The 19970-nt window shown below is 42.7% G+C and overlaps 2 protein-coding genes across 2 annotated transcripts in view; one reads left to right on the top strand and one right to left on the bottom strand.

Annotated features, from left to right (window-relative positions):
* LOC127582816 (collagen alpha-1(XVIII) chain-like) overlaps positions 1-17868 on the bottom strand; it is a 90249-nt gene extending 72381 nt beyond the window's left edge. The window contains exon 1 of the mRNA XM_052038382.1: positions 17715-17868. Coding sequence (XP_051894342.1) covers positions 17715-17868 — 154 coding nt within the window. The remainder of the gene's footprint in view (positions 1-17714) is intronic.
* Position 17869: 1 nt separating this feature from the next.
* On the top strand, positions 17870-19076 carry LOC127582815 (uncharacterized). Its single transcript, XM_052038381.1, has 6 exons — positions 17870-17953; positions 18213-18341; positions 18390-18485; positions 18534-18677; positions 18726-18869; positions 18918-19076. Exons 1-6 carry the CDS (start codon positions 17870-17872, stop codon positions 19074-19076), a joined length of 756 nt encoding a protein of 251 aa, XP_051894341.1.
* The last annotated feature ends 894 nt before the right edge of the window (positions 19077-19970 follow it).

Genomic DNA, 19970 nt, shown 5'->3' with positions numbered 1-19970 from the left:
ATGATGAGGGAGATCAGAAAGCTTATTGCTAATCCATTCGCAGAACATTTGCCTGTTCTTAATGGCATGAATGACATTCATTTATGTATCTGATGGAAAACTAACAAGGTTCAGAATGGTTTAACATTGTATCAACACTATAGTTATGATATTAACCTGTATCCAAGATTTAACCTGATTCCATACCAAGAATCTATGCAGGAAAGATTCCATAAATTCTATTGACTTGAGTCTCTCTCAGCCTGACCTGATGGGTGTTCCAGTATTTGCAGTTTTTATTCCAGAAACGTCTGACTAACCTTTCAGGGTAATCATTAGGTAACTCTTCTCCTCGTATTTCTTCAGACATCTAACCCATTGGTCAATGTCAGCTCTCAGAACAATCCCATCAATCCCACTCCCCTTATTTCCCTGCAATCTTTTTTCTCACACATGCCCATCAACTCCACATGGATCCTCCTACTGCCCACCTACACCGGAGGTAATTTGCAGTAACCAATTAACCCACCAAACAGCAAGTCTTTGCGATGTGAGAGAAAATCAGAGCGCTCAGGGGAAGCCCATGTGGTCACAAGGAAAATGTGCAAACTCCACACAGACAGCATCAGAGGTCAGGAATGAACCCGAGTCACTGGGGCCGTGAGACAGCAGCCCTATCTGCTGCAAGACAAGCCACGCACATACGGTTCTGTCCTGTATATGCTGCTGTGATATTGCAATCAAATGAAGAGCAATAGAATGTTGAAATGGATACAATCATTCCCTGGAAAATGCATCTAGAAAAAGTGACTACAGATAATGGAGTCACAACTAGAGTGTGAAATTTTGCCAAAGTATTGATTATAAGGGTTGTGGCATTGTGCTGCAATTGTACAGAACTTTGGTTAAACTGCACTTAGAGTATTGTGCACAGTTCTGGTCACCACACTATAGGAAGGATGTGGTAGCAATAGAGAGCGTGCAGAAGAGATTCACCAAGATATTGCCTGGAATGGAGGGCTGTAGTTCTGAGGAAAGGTTGGATAGGCTGGGTTTGTTCTCACTGGAACACAGGAGGCTCTGGGGTGAACTTATAAAGGTTTATAAAATTATGAGGGGCATAGATAGGATAAGAGTCAGAATCTTCTTCCCAGGACAGGGGAATCTAGAACTAGAGGGCACAGGCTTAAAGTGAGAGGGGAGGCATTTAACGGAGATCTGAGGGGTACGTTTTTCACACAGAAGATGGCAAATATCTGGAACGAAGTACCAGAGGAGGTACCAAAGGCAGATAACTTTTAGAACATAGAACACTACAGCACAGTAGGGGCCCTTTGGCCCACAATGTTGTGCTGACATTTTATCCTGCTCTAAGATCTATCTAACCCTTTTCTCTCTCATAGCCCCCTATTTTTCTATCCCTTTACCCCTTTTCTTTTAAAAGGTATTTGCTCAGGTACTTGGATAGGAAAGATGTAGAGGGATACAAACCTAATGCAGGCAAATGGGATTAGCGGTGATAGGTCAGGAAGATTGAGGTGGGCCGAAGGGCCCATTTTTGTGCTGTACACTTGTACAATTCTGTGAAATTTCTCATTGCATATTTTACACCCTAAGCAAGTTCCCTTTTTATGTAATTCTGATGTGGCCAGGCTTAATGATCCAATGACTTCTGCCTCCTTTGAGTGGGATTAACCAGCGGTTTCAACAAATTCTGTCTGTGCAGCAGGTTTTAGAGGTAATCAATTTATATGCTTCTGCATCACTTGACCTTGACATTTATTGTTATATTGTAAGAACTGCCCTGTGCTCTCTCTCCAATTACATTAGCTGCCAATTTAAAAATCCTACTCAAGATGTTAAAGGAGCATTGAACTTATTGGTTGTTTTTAGCCGCATGTGTTGTTACTTCAGTGAATGTGATCTAGTGCTTGCATTTAAGTTTATTTCTGCGACTCTACATTGAAAAATTAATAAAACTTGCACATATCCTTGGTTATGGACAAGGAAGATACCAGACTGTAAACAACAGTGCAGATTCAGAACTGTGCAGCACAGAAACACATACTTCAGCCCATGACATCCATGCCGTTTTTTTGCCCCTCTATACAATCCTGTTGCCTGCATTAAGTCCATATCCTTCTATGCCTTGCCTATTCAAGTGTCAGTCTAAATGTTTCTTAAATATAGTGACTGTATCTGATTGCACCATTTGCTCTGGCAGCAAGTTCTACATCTCAAACACTCACTGTGTATAAAAACTTTCCTCTCAAATCCCCTTTAAAACTCCTTCCTCCCACCTTAAACCTGTGCCCTCTTGTTTTTGACACCTCTACCGTGAGAAAAAAATCTTGACTATCTACCCTATCCATGCCCTCATTATTTTATATATCTCTGTCAGATCACCCCTCAGCTTCCTATGCTCCAGGGAAAACAAGCCCAGCCTATCCAATCTCTCCCCGTAACTTAAATTCTCCAATCCAGGCAACATTCCATGAATCTCTTTTGCACTGTCTCCAGTAAAACCACATCTTTTCTGTAGCTTGGCAACCAGAACTGTACACAATACTCCAAATACAGTCTAATCAGTGTTTTGTAAAGTTGCAACAAAACGCCCCAATTTTATATTCTATGCCCCGATCTTTGAAGGCAAGAATGTCACATGCCTTCTTCACTGCAATGTCAACCTGTGTTGGCAATTTCAATACTTGATCCCTATGGTCCTTTGTTCATCAACATTCCTTTCACTGTCTATGTCCTATCACTACTTGAATTCTCAAAATTCATCACCTCACATCTATCAAGGATTAAATCTATCTGACAATGCTCTGTCCAATTTTCCATCTGATCTATATCTTGCTGTAGACTTAGACAACCTTCCTTTCTATCCACAACATACCAGCCTTTGTGTCATCTGCAGACTTACTAATCATACCTCCTACATTCACATCCAAACTGTTAATGTACATCACAAACAGTAAGGGTCCCAGCACCAATCCCTGGTACTGTACCGGTACAAAGAGAGAAATGTAGTGTTTAGACAAAAGGATTGCACAGCTCCATTTTGGGCCCTTTGATTTCATGAGGAATACTCGTTGCTTCTGTTATAAAAACTTAAGCATTTGTAAATTTTTCAAAACAGTTTAAGCCAAAGTTTTTTTGTGATGAGCCATGGGATCAAGTAGGTTTGCTCTCAGCAGTGACCTGATGGGTTGTTCCCAAGTGGTGATGGTGCAGCCTTAACTATGCATCATCTTTACCACCGCTGAGTAAAAGGAGAGCAGCCACTTGCTCCCAGAAAGCTGGACCAAAGAGAGAGGAACAAAGAGTTATAGTATCATCAATAAATTAACTGTAATAGGCCACTTTAATTTACTATTATGCCTTCTCTCAACGAACTCCAGAAAAATGGTGAAGTATGGTCCACCAGATCAATGCTGACCATCGATGACCCGTCTATACTCATCCCATTTACCAGTACCTGGTCCATAGCCTATCACCACCAACCTTTGTGTCATCTGCAGACTTACTAATCACTCCTCTCACATTCACATCCAGACTGTTAACATATGGCACTTGCATATTTAAGATGGCAGTAATTTAGCAGAAGATTCTTTGCTGTTTATACATTAAAGGATAGGTATACTCAAGTCGACTCCCATTAAAGAGCCTTTCTGACTTCCTGAACCACTCATTGCACAGAGTTAATTGTATGGCATTATAACTGCAAATGTAAATCCAGTTGTCTCCCAAATAAATACATTTCTGGAATGCAGGTGGAAGTGATACAGACCATTGCGCCTGCTCAGTCATTTCCTGGAGGTTCTTCTATCCCATTACGCTCAACCTCTTCAAGTGAGGAGTCCCATTGGACTACATTGACTGTCACTTTAACTCTTACAGAAAGTGCTATCCACTTCCCTTGATACTTCTAGTACAATCCCATGACAGTCCTATCCCTGCTCTAGCGGTCATTCTTTATTTTAACCACATGGCTGGCTCTTGTCTGACACAGGTGGTGTCCCTTCCTCCTAACAGTGTTGAAGAATGGTTAATTTATTAATCATTGGCTTCCACTGCCAACTCAGCCGAACTCAGAAACAAGTTTTTCAGATATCTCCACACCACGTGGTACTGAAGTGATAATATGCCATTGGAGGAGCCATGTCACCTATGTTTTTTAAATGTTCGGTTTGATTAAGGACAGTCAGCTCCTAAATTGCACTTAAAAGTAGCGATACACATTACAAACGCAATGACTTGAATTGAAAACCAGTAAGCTCAGCTGCATTTTCCTTTGTCTGTCCAAGTGGTTAAAAGGGCTTTGGTATTGAAATTTGCAAGTTAGCTCTCCATATGAAGGCTGTTAATGTTCCGATTCAAGAAGATAATTTTCCAGCCACCTAACCAAGATTTTATTAGAGCACGACATTGCCTATAAATTACAAGCAAAAGACCAGTTCAAGGAGAAAATTTATGATAACAGTAAGTTAGTTGACAATATATTCCTGGGGTGAGTCACAATAATAACTGAAGTCTTTAAAATGCATGAAGAGGCAAAACTGATAACAGTTTGTCACATGATTTGTCTGAGGAAAGAGATAAGGAATGGAATGAAAATAAAATAGAGATATGAAACCAAATCCTACGTCCAAGATCACACGATAAGTAAAGAGATTAAAAAATGGGACTAGTGTGGGATTGCTGTGAGTGGGTGGTTGGTGGCAGATAGGGACTGGGTCGGCTGTGAGGGCTGTTTCCTTAGTGTGTGACTCCATGACTTCATCCTGTGTCACACGCCATTCCCTTCATAAAGTTCAATTCCAGCTTAATTTAGCATTGCTTAAATAAACCCCAAAGCAAACCTTTCTCCAGTTGTCGAAGACTCACTGCGCAAGCGTCAACTAGCACCTCCGCTCTGTCAGCCGTACCAGCCGGGATCTCCCGGAGGCCAGCCATTTCAATTCCACTTCCCATTCCCACACCGACATGTCTGTCCGTGGCCTCCTCCACTGCCATGTCACAGCCAAACAAAAATTAGAGGAACAGCACCTCATGTCCCGTCTGGGCAGTCTCCAACCTGGTGGCATGAACATCGAATTCTCAAACTTCCGGGAATTGCTCCCTCTCTGTCCCTTTTCCCCTATTTTTGTTTTTTCCCTCTTCCCTCTTCCCATCACCCACACACTCCTCCCACTGGTTCCCCTCCCCACCTCTCTCCCTTCATTCCATGCCCCACCTTCCTCTCCTATCAGATTCCATTATCTTCAGCCCTCTGTCACTTCCACCTATCACCTCCCAGCTTCTGACACAATTCCTGCTCCCATTGGCCTATCACCTCCCCCCCTCACCTGGATCCACCTATCACCTCCCAGCTTCTGACACAATTCCTGCTCCCATTGGCCTATCACCTCCCCCCCTCACCTGGATCCACCTATCACCTCCCAGCTTCTGACACAATTCCTGCTCCCATTGGCCTATCACCTCCCCCCCTCACCTGGATCCACCTATCACCTCCCAGCTTCTGACACAATTCCTGCTCCCATTGGCCTATCACCTCCCCCCCTCACCTGGATCCACCTATCACCTCCCAGCTTCTGACACAATTCCTGCTCCCATTGGCCTATCACCTCCCCCCCTCACCTGGATCCACCTATCACCCGCCAGCTCTTGCTCCACCCCTTCCCCCCCACCTTTTTATCTCGGCTATCTCCCCTCTTTCTTTCCAGTCCAGATGAAGGGTCTCGACCTTAGACGTTGACTTAATCTCCCTCCATAGATACTGCCTGCCTCGCTGAGTTCCTCCAGTGCATTTTGTGTTGAATGCAGATGCAGATTCCAGCACCTACAGTCTCTTGTGTCTCCGATCAACTAAATGTTACCCATCACCATTTTGAAACTATCCTAATATGAAGAAATATTGGGAAACAGTTCTCTGACTCCACACAACATTAAACTCTGACCATTGCACAGCAGCAGACAGTGAGCCTTGGACTCAAAGGCACTTGAGAGAGAATGTTACTGCTGACCTAAAGATAGGGTAAGAACTGGAAAGCTACACCTGATACGAAAGGGTCTCAAAGGAAAGGACGTGGCTGAGAAGAAACAGATAGTGAAAGGAGCTAAAAACAAAAATACCTGCAGATGCAGGAAATCAGAAATAAGAATAGAAAATGTTAGAAACATTTAGCAGGTCAGGCAGCATCTGTGGAAAGAGAAACAGAGTTGACATTTCGGATCAGAGACTTTTCATTCCCAGTTCTGGTTAAGGGTCATGGACCTGAAACATTAATTCTGTTTCTCTCTCCACAGATGCTGCCTGATCCACTGAGTGTTTCCAGCATTTTCTGTTTTTGTATTGGTGAAAGGAGCTGTCTGTTGGAAGAAGAAATGGGCTTTATTCGTACTTCATAAATCAAAGAAATCTACAACAGAGGGAGAGATCCAATGACATTTTAACAAGTATAATCAAATACAATGTTGTAAGATTTTCTATCAACTGCCTCCATTAAAAAGAAAAGCTCATCTCCTGACACTGGTGGCCTGTCTCATGTTTCTGTGCATCACCTCTGGGGCTTAAGTGTTTGTATTCTATTTTAGTGTGTAACACAGGATTCTGGTCAGAGCACTGTGCTGTTTTAAAAATGCATCCATTGGTTTATACGTGACTGATGTAAAACTATATTGTTGATTACTGCTCTGACTGACTGGATCTGTTAAATGCAAAATGTTTTGGGTAGTGTCGGCCTCAGAGAGAAGCATTTACTGTCAATGTCAGCTGAGGGCCGAGAACAGCCTGCTGATAAAGTGTACTATATGCTGTAGTTAACACATGAAGAATGACCACCTGGGCAAAGGGGGATTGTCACCGAACTATGCTTGAATCTCCAGGAGAGACACACGGCACATTCTTCAAATGCCCTGGGAAATTTCACCCTTAATATGAGCTGACATGGACCTGACCTCCTGCTGTGCTGTGAATTTCTGATTCGATGGTAATCCATGGAGTAGAAATAATGTCCCATTTTCTTTTCCTTCAAGATGCAGTGAGTTTCACTGCTTGTCTCTTCCCTGTATTCTTTCCTTCGACAATCTTTCCCATTGGACGCAGCTTGCAAGTCCCATCCCTAGCCTGGCTCAGTGGTAACGCTCTGACATCTGAGTCAGATGCTTCTGAGTTCATGCTTCACACGATCCAGGATGATGCTGGAAATTTGATGCTATCTTTTATACCAGCTGCTAAACAGAAGCTATGTCCCAGTCAGACCCAAGAGCTCAGTGGGTGAGCATAAGGGGAGATCTGCTTACAGTTCTGGTCATCACAATGCAGGCAGGATGAAGAGGAGATTGATGAAGATGTTGCCAACCTGGAGAAGATAAGCAGCGAGATTGAGCAGGATTCTGGAAACAGGGAGGAGAGGGAGTATAAAACTAAGACAACAAACAATCTGCTGAAAGAACTCAGCAGCTCGAGCAGCATCTGTGGGAGGTAAGGAATTGTCAACGATTTGGGCGGAAACCCTGTATCAGGACTCACTGAGAGGTTTGGATAAACAGGAATAGAAAGAACAGGGTTGGTAGAAGGACTAGAAGAGAGGTGAGAAAGAATGATTAAATACAGAGAGGGCCAAGAACTCACTTCTTGAAAAGGTGGTGGAGGCAGAAAGCCTCTACACATTGGCTAAGTAGTTGGATGGGCCCTTGATCTGCTGCATCGTCTGGGCTACAGACCCAGGGAAAGGCTGGTCAGCTATCGTTCATTCTGTATGGACACAATGGGCTGAATGGAGACACAATAGACTGCAGATGCCGGAATCTGGAGCAATACAAAAGGCACTGGAGGAACTCAGCGGGTCAGGCAGCATCTATGGAGGGAAATGGACAGTTGGATGTCCATGTCGGATCACATTAAGGGTGAAAATTTCCCAGGGTGTTTGAAATCGGATAGTCAAATAGATAATGGGACGAATGGCCTCCTTCTATGCCAATCATTTCTTTGAGACAGATTTCTTCTGGTACTCTAGCCAATATTGACCTCTCTAGCTACAGAACAGGTTAACTAGTCATTCACCTGACTTGTCTGTAGGAACCAACTCAGCACAAGTTAACTGCAACCATGAATTTTGTAAGGACCCAGACACATCCTTAAGAACCTGCAGAAACACAGGGACCAATCCCCTGACAATTAGAATCCAGACTATCCCTTAGAGGCTCACCTTCAACTCCTGATGAAAGGACAGGACTTCCGCAATTGATTCAGGGGCTTCACAGGGAAAACAGGGGAGAGTAAGTCCTTCCAGACATTCAGGCCAATTATGTCTCAAAAAATATTGAAGTTTATGTTTCAGGTTTTCTTAAGTCTCAGGAGTTCTTTTGATGTTATTTTTTCTCCTATTTTTGCTATTCTTAATGTTCATTCATTGTATGAACTTCCTTTCATACATTCTGGACTGATAAATGTTGGCTGGGATTAAAGAGTCTGAAATGCTGTTAAAAGCATAATAAAAAATATCAGTCTATCACTCAGAATTAATGATGTGTAAATTTGGTTCAATGCACTGCTTTGTGTTGACCGGTTAACACTAACTGAACTAATCCCTCAACAGGGTCCACAGAAGCTCACGTGTGAAGACTTTAACCATTTTCTTTACTAATTATCAAGGAAATCAGACTATAAAACCATGAACAATCATAGACACAGCAATTAAACTCTAAATGCCTACACAATTGGTCAATGGTGTTTAGTAATTAAAAATCAAAGCTAAAAAGTATTCAGTAATGTCACAACACTTCAGAATTAACAACTTGCTAATTGTAAAATTGCAGCTGACGTTTACTATAGTTGTGAGATTTATTTGGGATGTGGTTGAATTGAATTTTGTTTATGGTTAGTAACATTTCCAGAACTGGTTAAGCCACGTCTTTATGAGCTGTCAGGGATTAAATGGTTATTTTGCATTCTTCCTGGAGGAGTCTTTAATTCAATAGCAGAGCAGTAAATCTCTTTCTACACATCTATTAGTCATTCCTCTTGAGTACTTTGGTCCCAGGGTAAATTCACTTCCCACAAAGATAGTTGTCCGTGGACTAGCCAGCTTCAATCCCTCATCCCCTTGACCTTAAACGCCTAAATGACATGCTTAAATCTGTCTATTGGAGTAGTACAATCTCAGTTTTTGTATCTGTCAGAGATACACATCTGATGCTATATACACAACTTTTTTTCTTAAAATAACCTACACTCTCAACCGTTAACAGAACAAGAAATGGAACAGAGCTTTGCATTGAAGACTGAAGGTAAAGAATTCAAAAACATTTCCCCATCTTTTCCTAACTTCTGAAGAACCGTCTTTAATTAACAATTGTCAGTGTTCGCTTCCTGATCTTGGAATCAATGGGGCACTTAGATACACTGTGTGATCCTCAGATTCTGGAGCCTTTCCTAACAAAGTGATCACACAAGTCCAGATAAAGCAGCACAATCTTCATATCCCCTTTAACAAGCCGTGTATGGGTCAGCACACTTAAGCTGCTTGTATTTCATCCTTAATAAAGGAGCCTTTGTTTAGTCTCATGAGCTTTATTTAATTCCTTTGTCAGCAATCAATCTGACCACTCATTCCACTTTTACAACCTATTTAAGGTAATTCCTCAGTAATTTGGTGGGGTCCAGTGATTTCTGCACATGTTTGCACAGTAAAGGCTGTGTGTAAACACAGAGTGATGGATTATTAACATTTAGCCAGTTTAAAACTAAAACTCTGCATAACTCATTGCAGATGATCCTTCCAGTCCTCTGGTTTGCATCAAAAAACCATCTCTGATATACCAGCAACACTCACTAAATTGAAGTCAAAAGGATCCCTGCTGTGGGTGATCAAGATGTCACCAGATTGTCATGTATTTGATATTAGCAAAGGATGTTAAACTATCACATCCTTTAAGCATTGTTATTGGTGAACAGAAACCAAAAATATCCTGCAAAATTAAAGCAAATCACTAACAATGCAAGGAAAGTGATGATTTTTTTAAAAATGTGAATTACAAGTGGAAGTAAGACAAAAACTGCAAAAAATACTGGAAACACTCAGTGGGCCAGTCAACGTCTGTGAGGGGGAAAGCTGAGTTAACATTTCAGGTAAGACCAGTTCTAAAGGATTTTGGATCTGAAATGTTAGCTCTGTTTCTCCTTCCACTGATGCTGTCAGACCTGCTGAGTATTTTGAGTATTTTCTGCATTGTAAGTGGAGTTGCTACTCAAAGTATCTGTTACATCAGAGAGAGATATAAGATAGACATAGGACCAGCCTTCCAGCCAAAAGAAATTGTCCCCTGGATGGTACTTCTGATCGGATCAATAGACATATTATCCTGTCTTTCATATCACATGGTCACCTGACCACAGTATGAGTAGAAATACCTCATCAATTTTATTATTGGGAAAATCAGCAAGCAAATTAAAGATATTTTTCTTATGTACCGTACTTGAGATAATTAGAGAAAAAAAATCTGTGTTATTGTCTATTTTATCATTCTTTTCCAATTTTCTTTCCACTTCAAAGTCAATTGCACTTGTCCAGTACAACAAATTATATTGTGCAATGCCAAGCAATGAAAATCAACAACACTATTCGGCAATTAAGGCATCATTGACAATCTAGACTTCCCAATGGATAAACATTCAATGCATTTTTTTCCAATTGATTGTTGGTGAACAGGAAGTCTGACTGATTACCCCTTCCCTAGTTCAGAGGATTAAAATCAAAACTAGTGCCACATTTGCTCACAGTATCACTCAGCTTCTCCTGCCTTTGCATGATTACAATTTTAATTCTGATCTCAATTATAGAGATGCTGAAATCTTGGTACCTTTTACATTGACTATTCCAGCTGTGCTCTCAGAAGCAGGAATTAACTCCACACCATCTCTCGTAGTGGCCCAAGAGGCTTCTGTCACTGTGGACTGCTCAGTTGATTGAGTGGTGGAGGAGGTGGCATCATCCTCTGAGGACCACCACCACGATCTTGCTGGTTGGAAGAGGCCACAAAGCAACATGAAACCCCTGGGACTGAAGAAGGAGGAATGCATCGCAGGGTCGAGAATCCCTCACGAGAGGATTTTTAAGTAAATTCAGTGGTTGCACAGGTAGCAGAGTGTCAGTGTATTCATTACACTGCTCTCCTGGTGAGGATCCCAGGTAGGACTGTGCTCCGAAGTCAGCTGCCAGCTCAACTTGGCCTCATGAACATTTCGTTATCGTCCTCAAGTCCTGATAGCTTGTCAAGGATGACTGCCTGGCTCACTCCCAACAACACTGCATATGTTTGTCTGTTCACAAGGTTGTTGCCAATGTGCAGTTATAGAGAAAGTAAAGCCATGGTCAGTCCTATTCCATTCCCCACTCTCTCCCTCTCTCTATCTGTTTATAAACAATGTACGACATAAATATAAAAACTATTTTCTAGAACAGGTATCAAAAGGTGCTCATTTGTATTCCAATAATATGTTGCCATTTAAATTTACCTTGCTTTCCAAGGATTAGTTATTATTTATTAATGATTACTTACTTTCAATATTACTATTGTCTTATAGGTTGAGCAACCATTCTTTCTACTTTCCTGGTCTGTGATAAAGCTCCAAGAAAAACCATTCAGATGGAGATTGACTTCTTCCTGAACTGATTCTTGTTCTATTGTCAAGTGCAGTTTGATAGGTCTGTTTGAATGAACCACTCGAGTTTTACTCACTTCATCAGTCCTTTGTAACAAAACCGAGTTCTAGAAATATGTTCTCCGGTCTGTGATTTCTCCAGTTAGATTGTGCCAGATCTGATGAATGTTTCCCAGCTAAAACACAAGCCAATCTTTGTTCTTCTGATGCCAAGTGATTTTAGTTGGATGGTAGAAATTTAACACATTCATTTGCAAATAGCAACTAATGCTGGGTAAATTGTTCATTGAAAATGAAGATTGGTAGAGTTCTGTTAGTCAGAGGTATAAAGGAATGGGAGGCATACAAGTGTTGAAATCAGAGTTGAGCTCTGAGCTTTTTGAATGTAGAACAGGCTTGAGAGGTGAAGTAACCCACTCCAATACCAACATTCTTTTACCTCCTGATAAATGCTCATGAGTGCACTGAAAGATGCTGAGAATGGAAATGAAGTAACAGCAACAACTTCTAATCTTCAAGTTGTAGTATCCCCTTGTAGAGTTATATTGTTCAGATGCTCATGAGATATCAATGACCAAATGCAACAGCAGTTCATCCAGCTTCCTAATCTACTGAGTGACGCATGGGGTTGTGGGATTGGGGGGGGGATTGGTGGGTCCAGAATGGGGGAAAGACGGTAATAACCTTCAGTACCCACGCTGATAGTTTGACTCTCTTCTTTTCTGGGCAAACATGCCATTTGAATACACTTCAAAGAAAATCCAAATAAGTAAAATGCAGAGACTTATTACACAACTATGTACACAAGAAACTGTTCAAAAATTGTGGAAATAATTGTGGATCATCAGTTTGGATTCAAACAAATACACCATGTGTGCTCCTTAGCCTTGTATGGAATCGAACCTGTGACATTAATGTGGTCTACTTACCTGAAACTCTTGCGACCTGTCCAAGATAGTTGAGTATCATTTACCTACGGACTCATGCAACTCTGGCCCAACCTCCTGACATGATTCTGCTGCCACCCATCAATAGGTCCTCTCATCTTCCAAAGGCATCAATCCCAACTATCAGCATGGCCTCTCAAAGGCACCCTTTCTTCTTCTTAAGGGCATGACTACTTTACTTGCTTTGTCAGTTATGATTAAATTGGTAGTACTTTCATCTCTGAGTCAAAGGTTGATGCCGAAGAAGATCTCCATTGTCAGATGCACTGCTTTTTTTTTGATGAGAAGTTGAATCAAGTGCTTGCCTTGAATCCTTCTGAGCCAGAGACATCTCAGAGCAGTGTAAAAGATCCCATGATGCTATTCCGGGGCAATCCGTTGCCTCGAAAGGTGCTTTTCTCTCAAATGTGGGTGATGGCACTGAGACCACACTTTATCATTTGTTCACAGGATGTGGACATCACTCTCTATCCTTGATTTCCACCTGACCCATTTCAGAGGGAAGTTAAGAGTAACCCACATAGCCCATATAGGAACAAAGGGTCTCCTTTCATGTCATAGAGTCATACAGCATAGAAATAGGCCCTTCAGCCCACCGAGTCCATGCCGTCCTCCGTATCTCTCTACACTAATCCCATTAGGTCTGTAGTTTTCTATGCCTTGGCAATTCAAGGGCTTGTCTAGATGTTTCGTAAGTGTTCTGAGTATATCTGCCTCCACCGCCTCTTCAGGTAGTGTATTCCAGACTCCAACTACCCTTTGTTTGGAAAAATTCCCCTTCAGATCCTCTCTAAACATCATCTCTCTCACCTTAAGCATATGGTCTCTTGTCTTGGACACACCCACCATGGGAAAATGATTTTTACTATTTACACTATTTATGCCCCACATAATTTTATATATCAGGTCACCCCTCAGTCTCCTCTCCAGGGAAAACAAACCTAGCCTATCCACTCTCTTCTTAAGACTAAAATGCTCTAATCCAGGCAACATTCTGGTTAACCTCCTCTACGCTCTCTCCAGTGCAATCACGTCCTTCCGACGCAGTAGTGACCAGAACTGCACACAATACTCCAGCTGTGGCCAAACCAATGTCTTATCAAGTTTGTAACATGACATCCCTGGTCTTATGTCCTATGCCATAGCTGATGAAGGCAAACATCCCATGTGCCTTCTTCTAAGAAACCTGTTGTGTTTTTTCAACAACCTGATTGTTTTGTGGTCACAGATACCAATACCAGCATAATAGTCTAGATTTATTTAATTACTTGAAATAAATTCCCCAGTTGTTGTGATGGGATTTGAATTCACTTTCCAGTAGCTCAGCAATCTGGATGTTATCACAGTAACTTATTGGTACAGGTTGGCTGCCTTCTTGAACCTTTGTGATGAAGGTGCTCCCACAACAGTGTTAGGCAAGAAGTTCAGGATATGGGTGCCATGTTAATGAAAGAACATTACCACATCTTTGAGTCAGGGTGGCACATGACATGGATGGAAACTTCAAGGGGTCTTCCCTTGGCATTTGCTCTTTTTGTTCATTGAGATCACAGGGAAGGGATAAGATATCTTTATTAGTCACATGTACATCAAAACACACAGTGAAATCCATCTTTTATGTAGAGTGCTCTGGGGGCAGCCCGCAAGTGTCGCCATGCTTCCGGCACTAACATAGCATGCCCACAACTTCCTAACCCATACGTCTTTGGAATGTGAGAGGAAACCAGAGCACCCGGAGGAAACCCACGCAGACATGGGGAGAACGTACAAACTCCTTACAGACAGTGGCCAGAGATGATCCTCCCAACAAAGACTTACCACCTAAGAAGCACAACTGGTTTGAAGAGGTTTATAAATGTATCAGGCCCTCAAGGTATGCATCCACAAGCTCTGGAATTTCCTTCCCAAACCTTTTCACCACCCATTCCTCCTTTAAGAAAAACATAGTTGATCATCTGCACTAATATCTCCTCATGCAAGCGGGCCTCACATTTTGTTGATGATGCTCCCGTGAAGGTTTTAGAACATTTGTCGTATTAAATGTTGTTATATGCCATGTAGGCTGCAAACTGATAGTCCCAAGGGTACCAAGTGTAACCAACTGATGTTTTTAAATTCACTCACAGAGTGTGGCTGCCACTGGCAATACCACCATTTATTTTCTAACCCTAATTACCCCTGATGTGAGGAGACAGTAAAGAGTCAACCACATTGGTGGTCTGGAGACACACTAAGGTAAGAATGGCAGATTTCCTTGAAGGAAATAAGGGAAACGAGATGTGTTTTTGTCAACAAGCTTATAATGTTCTAGTTATTATTATCGAGGCTGGATTTAATTCTAGATTTATTTAGTTATTTTAGTTTGTGCATTCATCTGCCGTGGTGGGATTCAAACCTCATATCTCTGTAAAACTCCAGTAATCTGACCCCCCTCGGGATTTTGACAGTGCCAGACCAGCGGATGTTACTTGTACTAATACCCCAACACACTTGTATTTCACTTTTGTTACCAGTGAGCTTAAAAGGAGAGGGAAACTGAGCTCCAGTGGGTTTAGAGGGAATGGGAAAGCAGGCACAGTAGTGTGGTGGTTAGCGTAACGCTATTACAGCGCCAGCGACCCGGGTTCAATTCCTGCTGTCTGTAAGGAGTTTGTACGTTCTCCCCATGTCTGCGTGGGTTTTCTCTGGGTGCTCCGGTTTCCTCCCACATTCCAAAGACGTACGGGTTAGGAGTTGTGGGCATGCTATGTTGGCACCGGAAGCATGGTGACACTTGCAGGCTGCCTCCAAAACATTCTGTGCAAAAGATGCATTTCACTGTGTGTTTCGATATACATGTGACTAATAAAGATATCTTGTCTTATAGATAGAACCTCAGCTTTCATAAGACCATAAGATGTAGAAGCAGAATGAGGCCATTCAAGCAAGGGTGATTTTCTTTCTCAAACCCATTCTCCCAATCTCCTTACCAATCAGGAACCGATCAATCTCTGCCTTAAACACACCCAATGATTTGGCCTCCACAGCCCTCTGTGGCAACGAATTCCACAGATTCACCACCTCTGGCTGAAGAAATTCCTCCCCTTCTCAGTTTTAAAGGGACATCCCTTTATTCTGAGGCTGTGCCCTCAGATCCTAGACTCTCCTACTGATGAAAACATCCCCTCCACGTTTAACTCCACACTGCAGCTACATTCTAGTGTTCCAACCCCATCCCAACCTCAGCTGCATATTTTGCTTGCATTCTGGACCCATGGCTCACATTCAAATCTAATGCACAAGTCAGCTGCTGAACCATCACGCTGTTGGAGTTTTACTGCATTTGGACCAGAATTCTGGCTGTGAATCCAATAATTTAACCACTAAACTGCTGTACATTATGAACTGAGGTGTAGGTTCATAAGGCCAGATGTTCACTTGTCATTTACATAACCTGGCCACAATAGGACAAACTCTCTGCTGGTGCTGGTAGAATATAGTGGGAATGGGAGCTCCAATGGAAGATTTTCACTTCCAGTAAACAGTTCATTCTTCATTCATTTCAAGCGCACCTCTCAGGACCTCCTCCATTTCCATATCCTGAAGTTAGGTTGTATGTGGATCTTCGGGAAGGAGTAGAAGAAGGTTGTGGGTTTAGCTGAAAACATGGATAGAGATCCTCAGATGAATGGTAGCAGCTTGGGAAAGGGCAGGCTTGGTGGTGTAGTGGGCAGGCACGGTGATGTAGAGGGCTGACACGGTGGTGTAGTGGTTAGCGTAACGCTATTACAGCGCCAGCGACCCGGGTTCAATTCCAGCCACTGAGTGTAAGGAGTTTGTACGTTCGCCCAGTGACTGCGCGGATTTCCTCCCACATTCCAAAGACGTACAGGTTAGGAAGTTGTGGGCACACTATGTTGGCGCTGGAAGTGTGGTGACACGCGGCCTGCCCCCAGCACATTCTACATGAAAGAAGATGCATTTCACTGTGTTTCAATGTACATATGACTAATAAAAATATATCATATAAATTTTGTGCCTAGTGACTGAATTGGAATCCAGAGTGAGATGGGAGGTGTGTTAAATTATAATTATGTTATTAATTAATATTATTAACTAATATTATTTGTATTATTAAATTCAAAAGACTGAGGTATGTACATACATTTGTTCCTACAAGCAGTAGAACTGGTTTCCTCTCTCTCCCTCCACTTTTAGTAATTGTTCTTTATTATCAGTTTTATGTGCTTTATACACCATTCATTACAATACTGTGGAGGTGTGCTTACCATATTGAGTGATTTTTGTGTACTTTCTGACTTATGGATAAAGTCGACTTGTAGACATCCGTAAAAACAGGACCTGTTTGTTACCTAGAAACAGCCTGTAATTGATACAAAGTCTTACCGAGTTGAGATCCTGCTCCTATACGACTGCAACAGTGTTAGAATCAAAGATGTCATTGAAAATTTACAACACAGAGGGAGGTAATTCGGCCCATCGTATCCGTGGCAGTCAAAAAAGAGCTCTCTTGGCTGATCCCACCTTCCAGCAATTTGACTATAGCTCCCTCAGTCAGGACCCTTCAAGTACTCATCTCAGTCCTGACGAGGGTTTCCGCCTCCACCTTCCTTTCAAGTAGCAAGGTCCAGAATCCTACCACCTTCTGGATGGAAACCTTTTTACCTCATCCCTACCCTTGTAATGATATTAGCTTCAGGTTAGTGTTCCAGGTCGAAAGGGAGATAGATTAAAGTGGGTTAGGTAAGAAGAGAAAGACATGCTCCATGTTGAGGGAGAGTTTGCCAGTGAAAGGATCCTGAGAAAGTAGAGGAAAGAGAAAAAATCTTTAGTAAATGAAAGAAGACTGGAAAAGAGGCGAGATTCAGTGGTGATGAGGAGGGGAATGTTTACAGCTCATAAAGAAGGCACAGAGAGAGGAATAAAAGGTTAGCACCTGTCAAAAATAAATCCTTAACCGTCTCTGTTCCCTGTTCCGCAATATCCTGAGAAAACTTCAAGTTCTGGTTCAGTTTAATGACACTGAAACAAAATGGCATGTGGAGAAGTCCAGACCAGGAGTAACGAGAGTGGGCAAGAACGAGGAGGGAGAAAACGATCTGTGTGGTAACACTGACCTGGGGCAACTGGTGCTCTATCTTCTGGTGCTGGAGTTGTGCCTTTTCCAATTAATATTGAAACAGAGCTGAGAAATTTAGACGTATCTTTCTTTCCTTCGCTTTCCAAAGTATGACTGGTGTCCACTTTGCTAAGATCAGGTTTGGTGTACATGATGGTGCTTTTGGTCACAGAGCTGGCTGAGGGTGCAGAAGATTCAGTAACTCTACCAACTTGTCCCAAAGTTGCAGCAGCTCCTGTGGGTTGCATTTCTGGTATTAGAAGAGGTTGCACTGTTGTAACTTCTGCGGGTTGAGGTGCTTCAGCCTCGGTGGGTTGCATTGCTACAAATTCTGTAGGTTGACCTACCACAGCCTCGGTGGGTTGTACTGCTCCCATTTCTCCAGGTTGAGTTGCTTCAGCCTTGATAGGGTGCATTGTTGCAATTTCTGGGGGGAGAGTTGTTGCAGCTTTTGGGAGTTGAGTTGTCACAGCCTCAGCAGGTTGCATCGCTGCAGTTTCTGGGGGTTGAGTTGTTGCTGCCTCAGCAGGTTGCATTGCTGCAGTTTCTGGGGGTTGAGTTGTTGCTGCCTCAGCAGGTTGCATTGCTGCAGTTTCTGGGGGTGGAGTTGTCATGGCCTCGGCAGGTTGCATTGCTGCTGTTTCTGGGGGTTGAGTTGTCGTGGCCTCGGCAGGTTGCATTGCTGCAGTTTCTGGGGGTTGAGTTGTCGTGGCCTCGGCAGGTTGCATTGCTGCAGTTTCTGGGGGTTGAGTTGTCGTGGCCTCGGCAGGTTGCATTGCTGCAGTTTCTGGGGTTTGAGTTGTCGCTGCCTCAACAGGTTGCATTGCTGCAGTTTCTGGGGGTTGAGTTGTCGCTGCCTCAGCAGGTTGCATTGCTGCAGTTTCTGGGGTTTGAGTTGTCGCTGCCTCAACAGGTTGCATTGCTGCAGTTTCTGGGGGTTGAGTTGTCGCTGCCTCAGCAGGTTGCATTGCTGCAGTTTCTGGGGTTTGAGTTGTCGCTGCCTCAACAGGTTGCATTGCTGCAGTTTCTGGGGGTTGAGTTGTCGCTGCCTCAGCAGGTTGCATTGCTGCAGTTTCTGGGGGTTGAGTTGTCGCGGCCTCAGCAGGTTGCATTGCTGCAGTTTCTGGGGGTTGAGTTGTCACGGCCTCAGCAGGTTGCATTGCTGCAGTTTCTGGGGTTTGAGTTGTCGCTGCCTCAACAGGTTGCATTGCTGCAGTTTCTGGGGGTTGAGTTGTCGCTGCCTCAGCAGGTTGCATTGCTGCAGTTTCTGGGGATTGAGTTGTGGCGGCCTCAGCAAGCTGTATTGTTGCAGGTTCTATGGAGAGAGTTGTTACAACTTTTGGGTTGGGAGCTGTTGTAGTTTCTGACTTTCTGTTAGTCCCAAATGGATTCCACCACTGGGAGCTTCCAGGAGTCAGCAAGGCACAGAGCACAAGAAAACTCAACGTTTTTGAGAATCTTGAAGCCATTTTAAAATTACAAACAATAATTCAGAGATAGAAAATATTGTTTCAGATTACAAAACAAAATCCTGGTTCACATCCATACAGTAGTATCCATTATTTACAGGGTGAGAGGAAGACCTGGAGAGACCTTTAGAGACTTTTGATCTCTCAGTCTTAATTTAGCCGGAGTCTTTGGTCTGTATTGAACAGATTAACCTTTGGTACCTGAATACCAAATGTTTTGACCAACCCTTTTCTGTGCCCATAAATAGATTAGCTGTTATTTACTTGCACCAATGACAGAAATCTCAGTCAACCTGGGCCTGAGTTCCAATTGGTTGTGACAAACAGGAAAATGCATCATTGCTATTTAGGTTTTCTGGTTGGACGTGGTCTCCATTAATGCCAAGTGGTTCAAAGGGTTTGTTTATTGACCACCTACATGTACAGGGATTCTACAGAAATACAAACATAAAATCACTGACCTCTTAGACTCTGCTTTTGGTAAGCACCTGTGTGCATAAAGTTGCGCTTTGTGACTCAAAGCTAATGGTTGCACAAATTATTCTGGGAACATTAGAAGGGGCCAGGCAATGTAAAGTGCAGTTCCCCTCATTGAAAGACAATTGTTTCACATCACTTTAAGTCAATTCTGTTTGGTATAGAAAAGTGTACATTCAAATTATCTGTAAGTCTCCCATTGTAGAGATTTCCCTCCCTCCCACCACCTGACCTCTTAAAATTTAAACACAGCCACTAACTATTAGTTAGTGAATTTACTGTGCCCGCTCTCCAATTTTTTCAACCAT

Source organism: Pristis pectinata, chromosome 25 (assembly GCF_009764475.1).
Source record: "Pristis pectinata isolate sPriPec2 chromosome 25, sPriPec2.1.pri, whole genome shotgun sequence".
In the NCBI taxonomy this organism is placed as follows: Eukaryota; Metazoa; Chordata; class Chondrichthyes; order Rhinopristiformes; family Pristidae; genus Pristis; species Pristis pectinata.
This window is presented reverse-complemented; position numbering and strand designations above follow the sequence as displayed.

What these genes read in the sequence shown, in the direction of transcription:
- LOC127582815 (XM_052038381.1), top strand. Translation starts at nt 17,870, where the DNA reads ATGGTGCTTTTGGTCACAGAGCTGGCTGAGGGTGCAGAAGATTCAGTA. An exon ending in AGTTGTCGTGGCCTCGGCAG is followed by an intron (nt 18,486 to 18,533) that starts GTTGCATTGCTG and finishes CTGCCTCAACAG; the next exon opens with GTTGCATTGCTGCAGTTTCT. An exon ending in AGTTGTCACGGCCTCAGCAG is followed by an intron (nt 18,870 to 18,917) that starts GTTGCATTGCTG and finishes CTGCCTCAACAG; the next exon opens with GTTGCATTGCTGCAGTTTCT.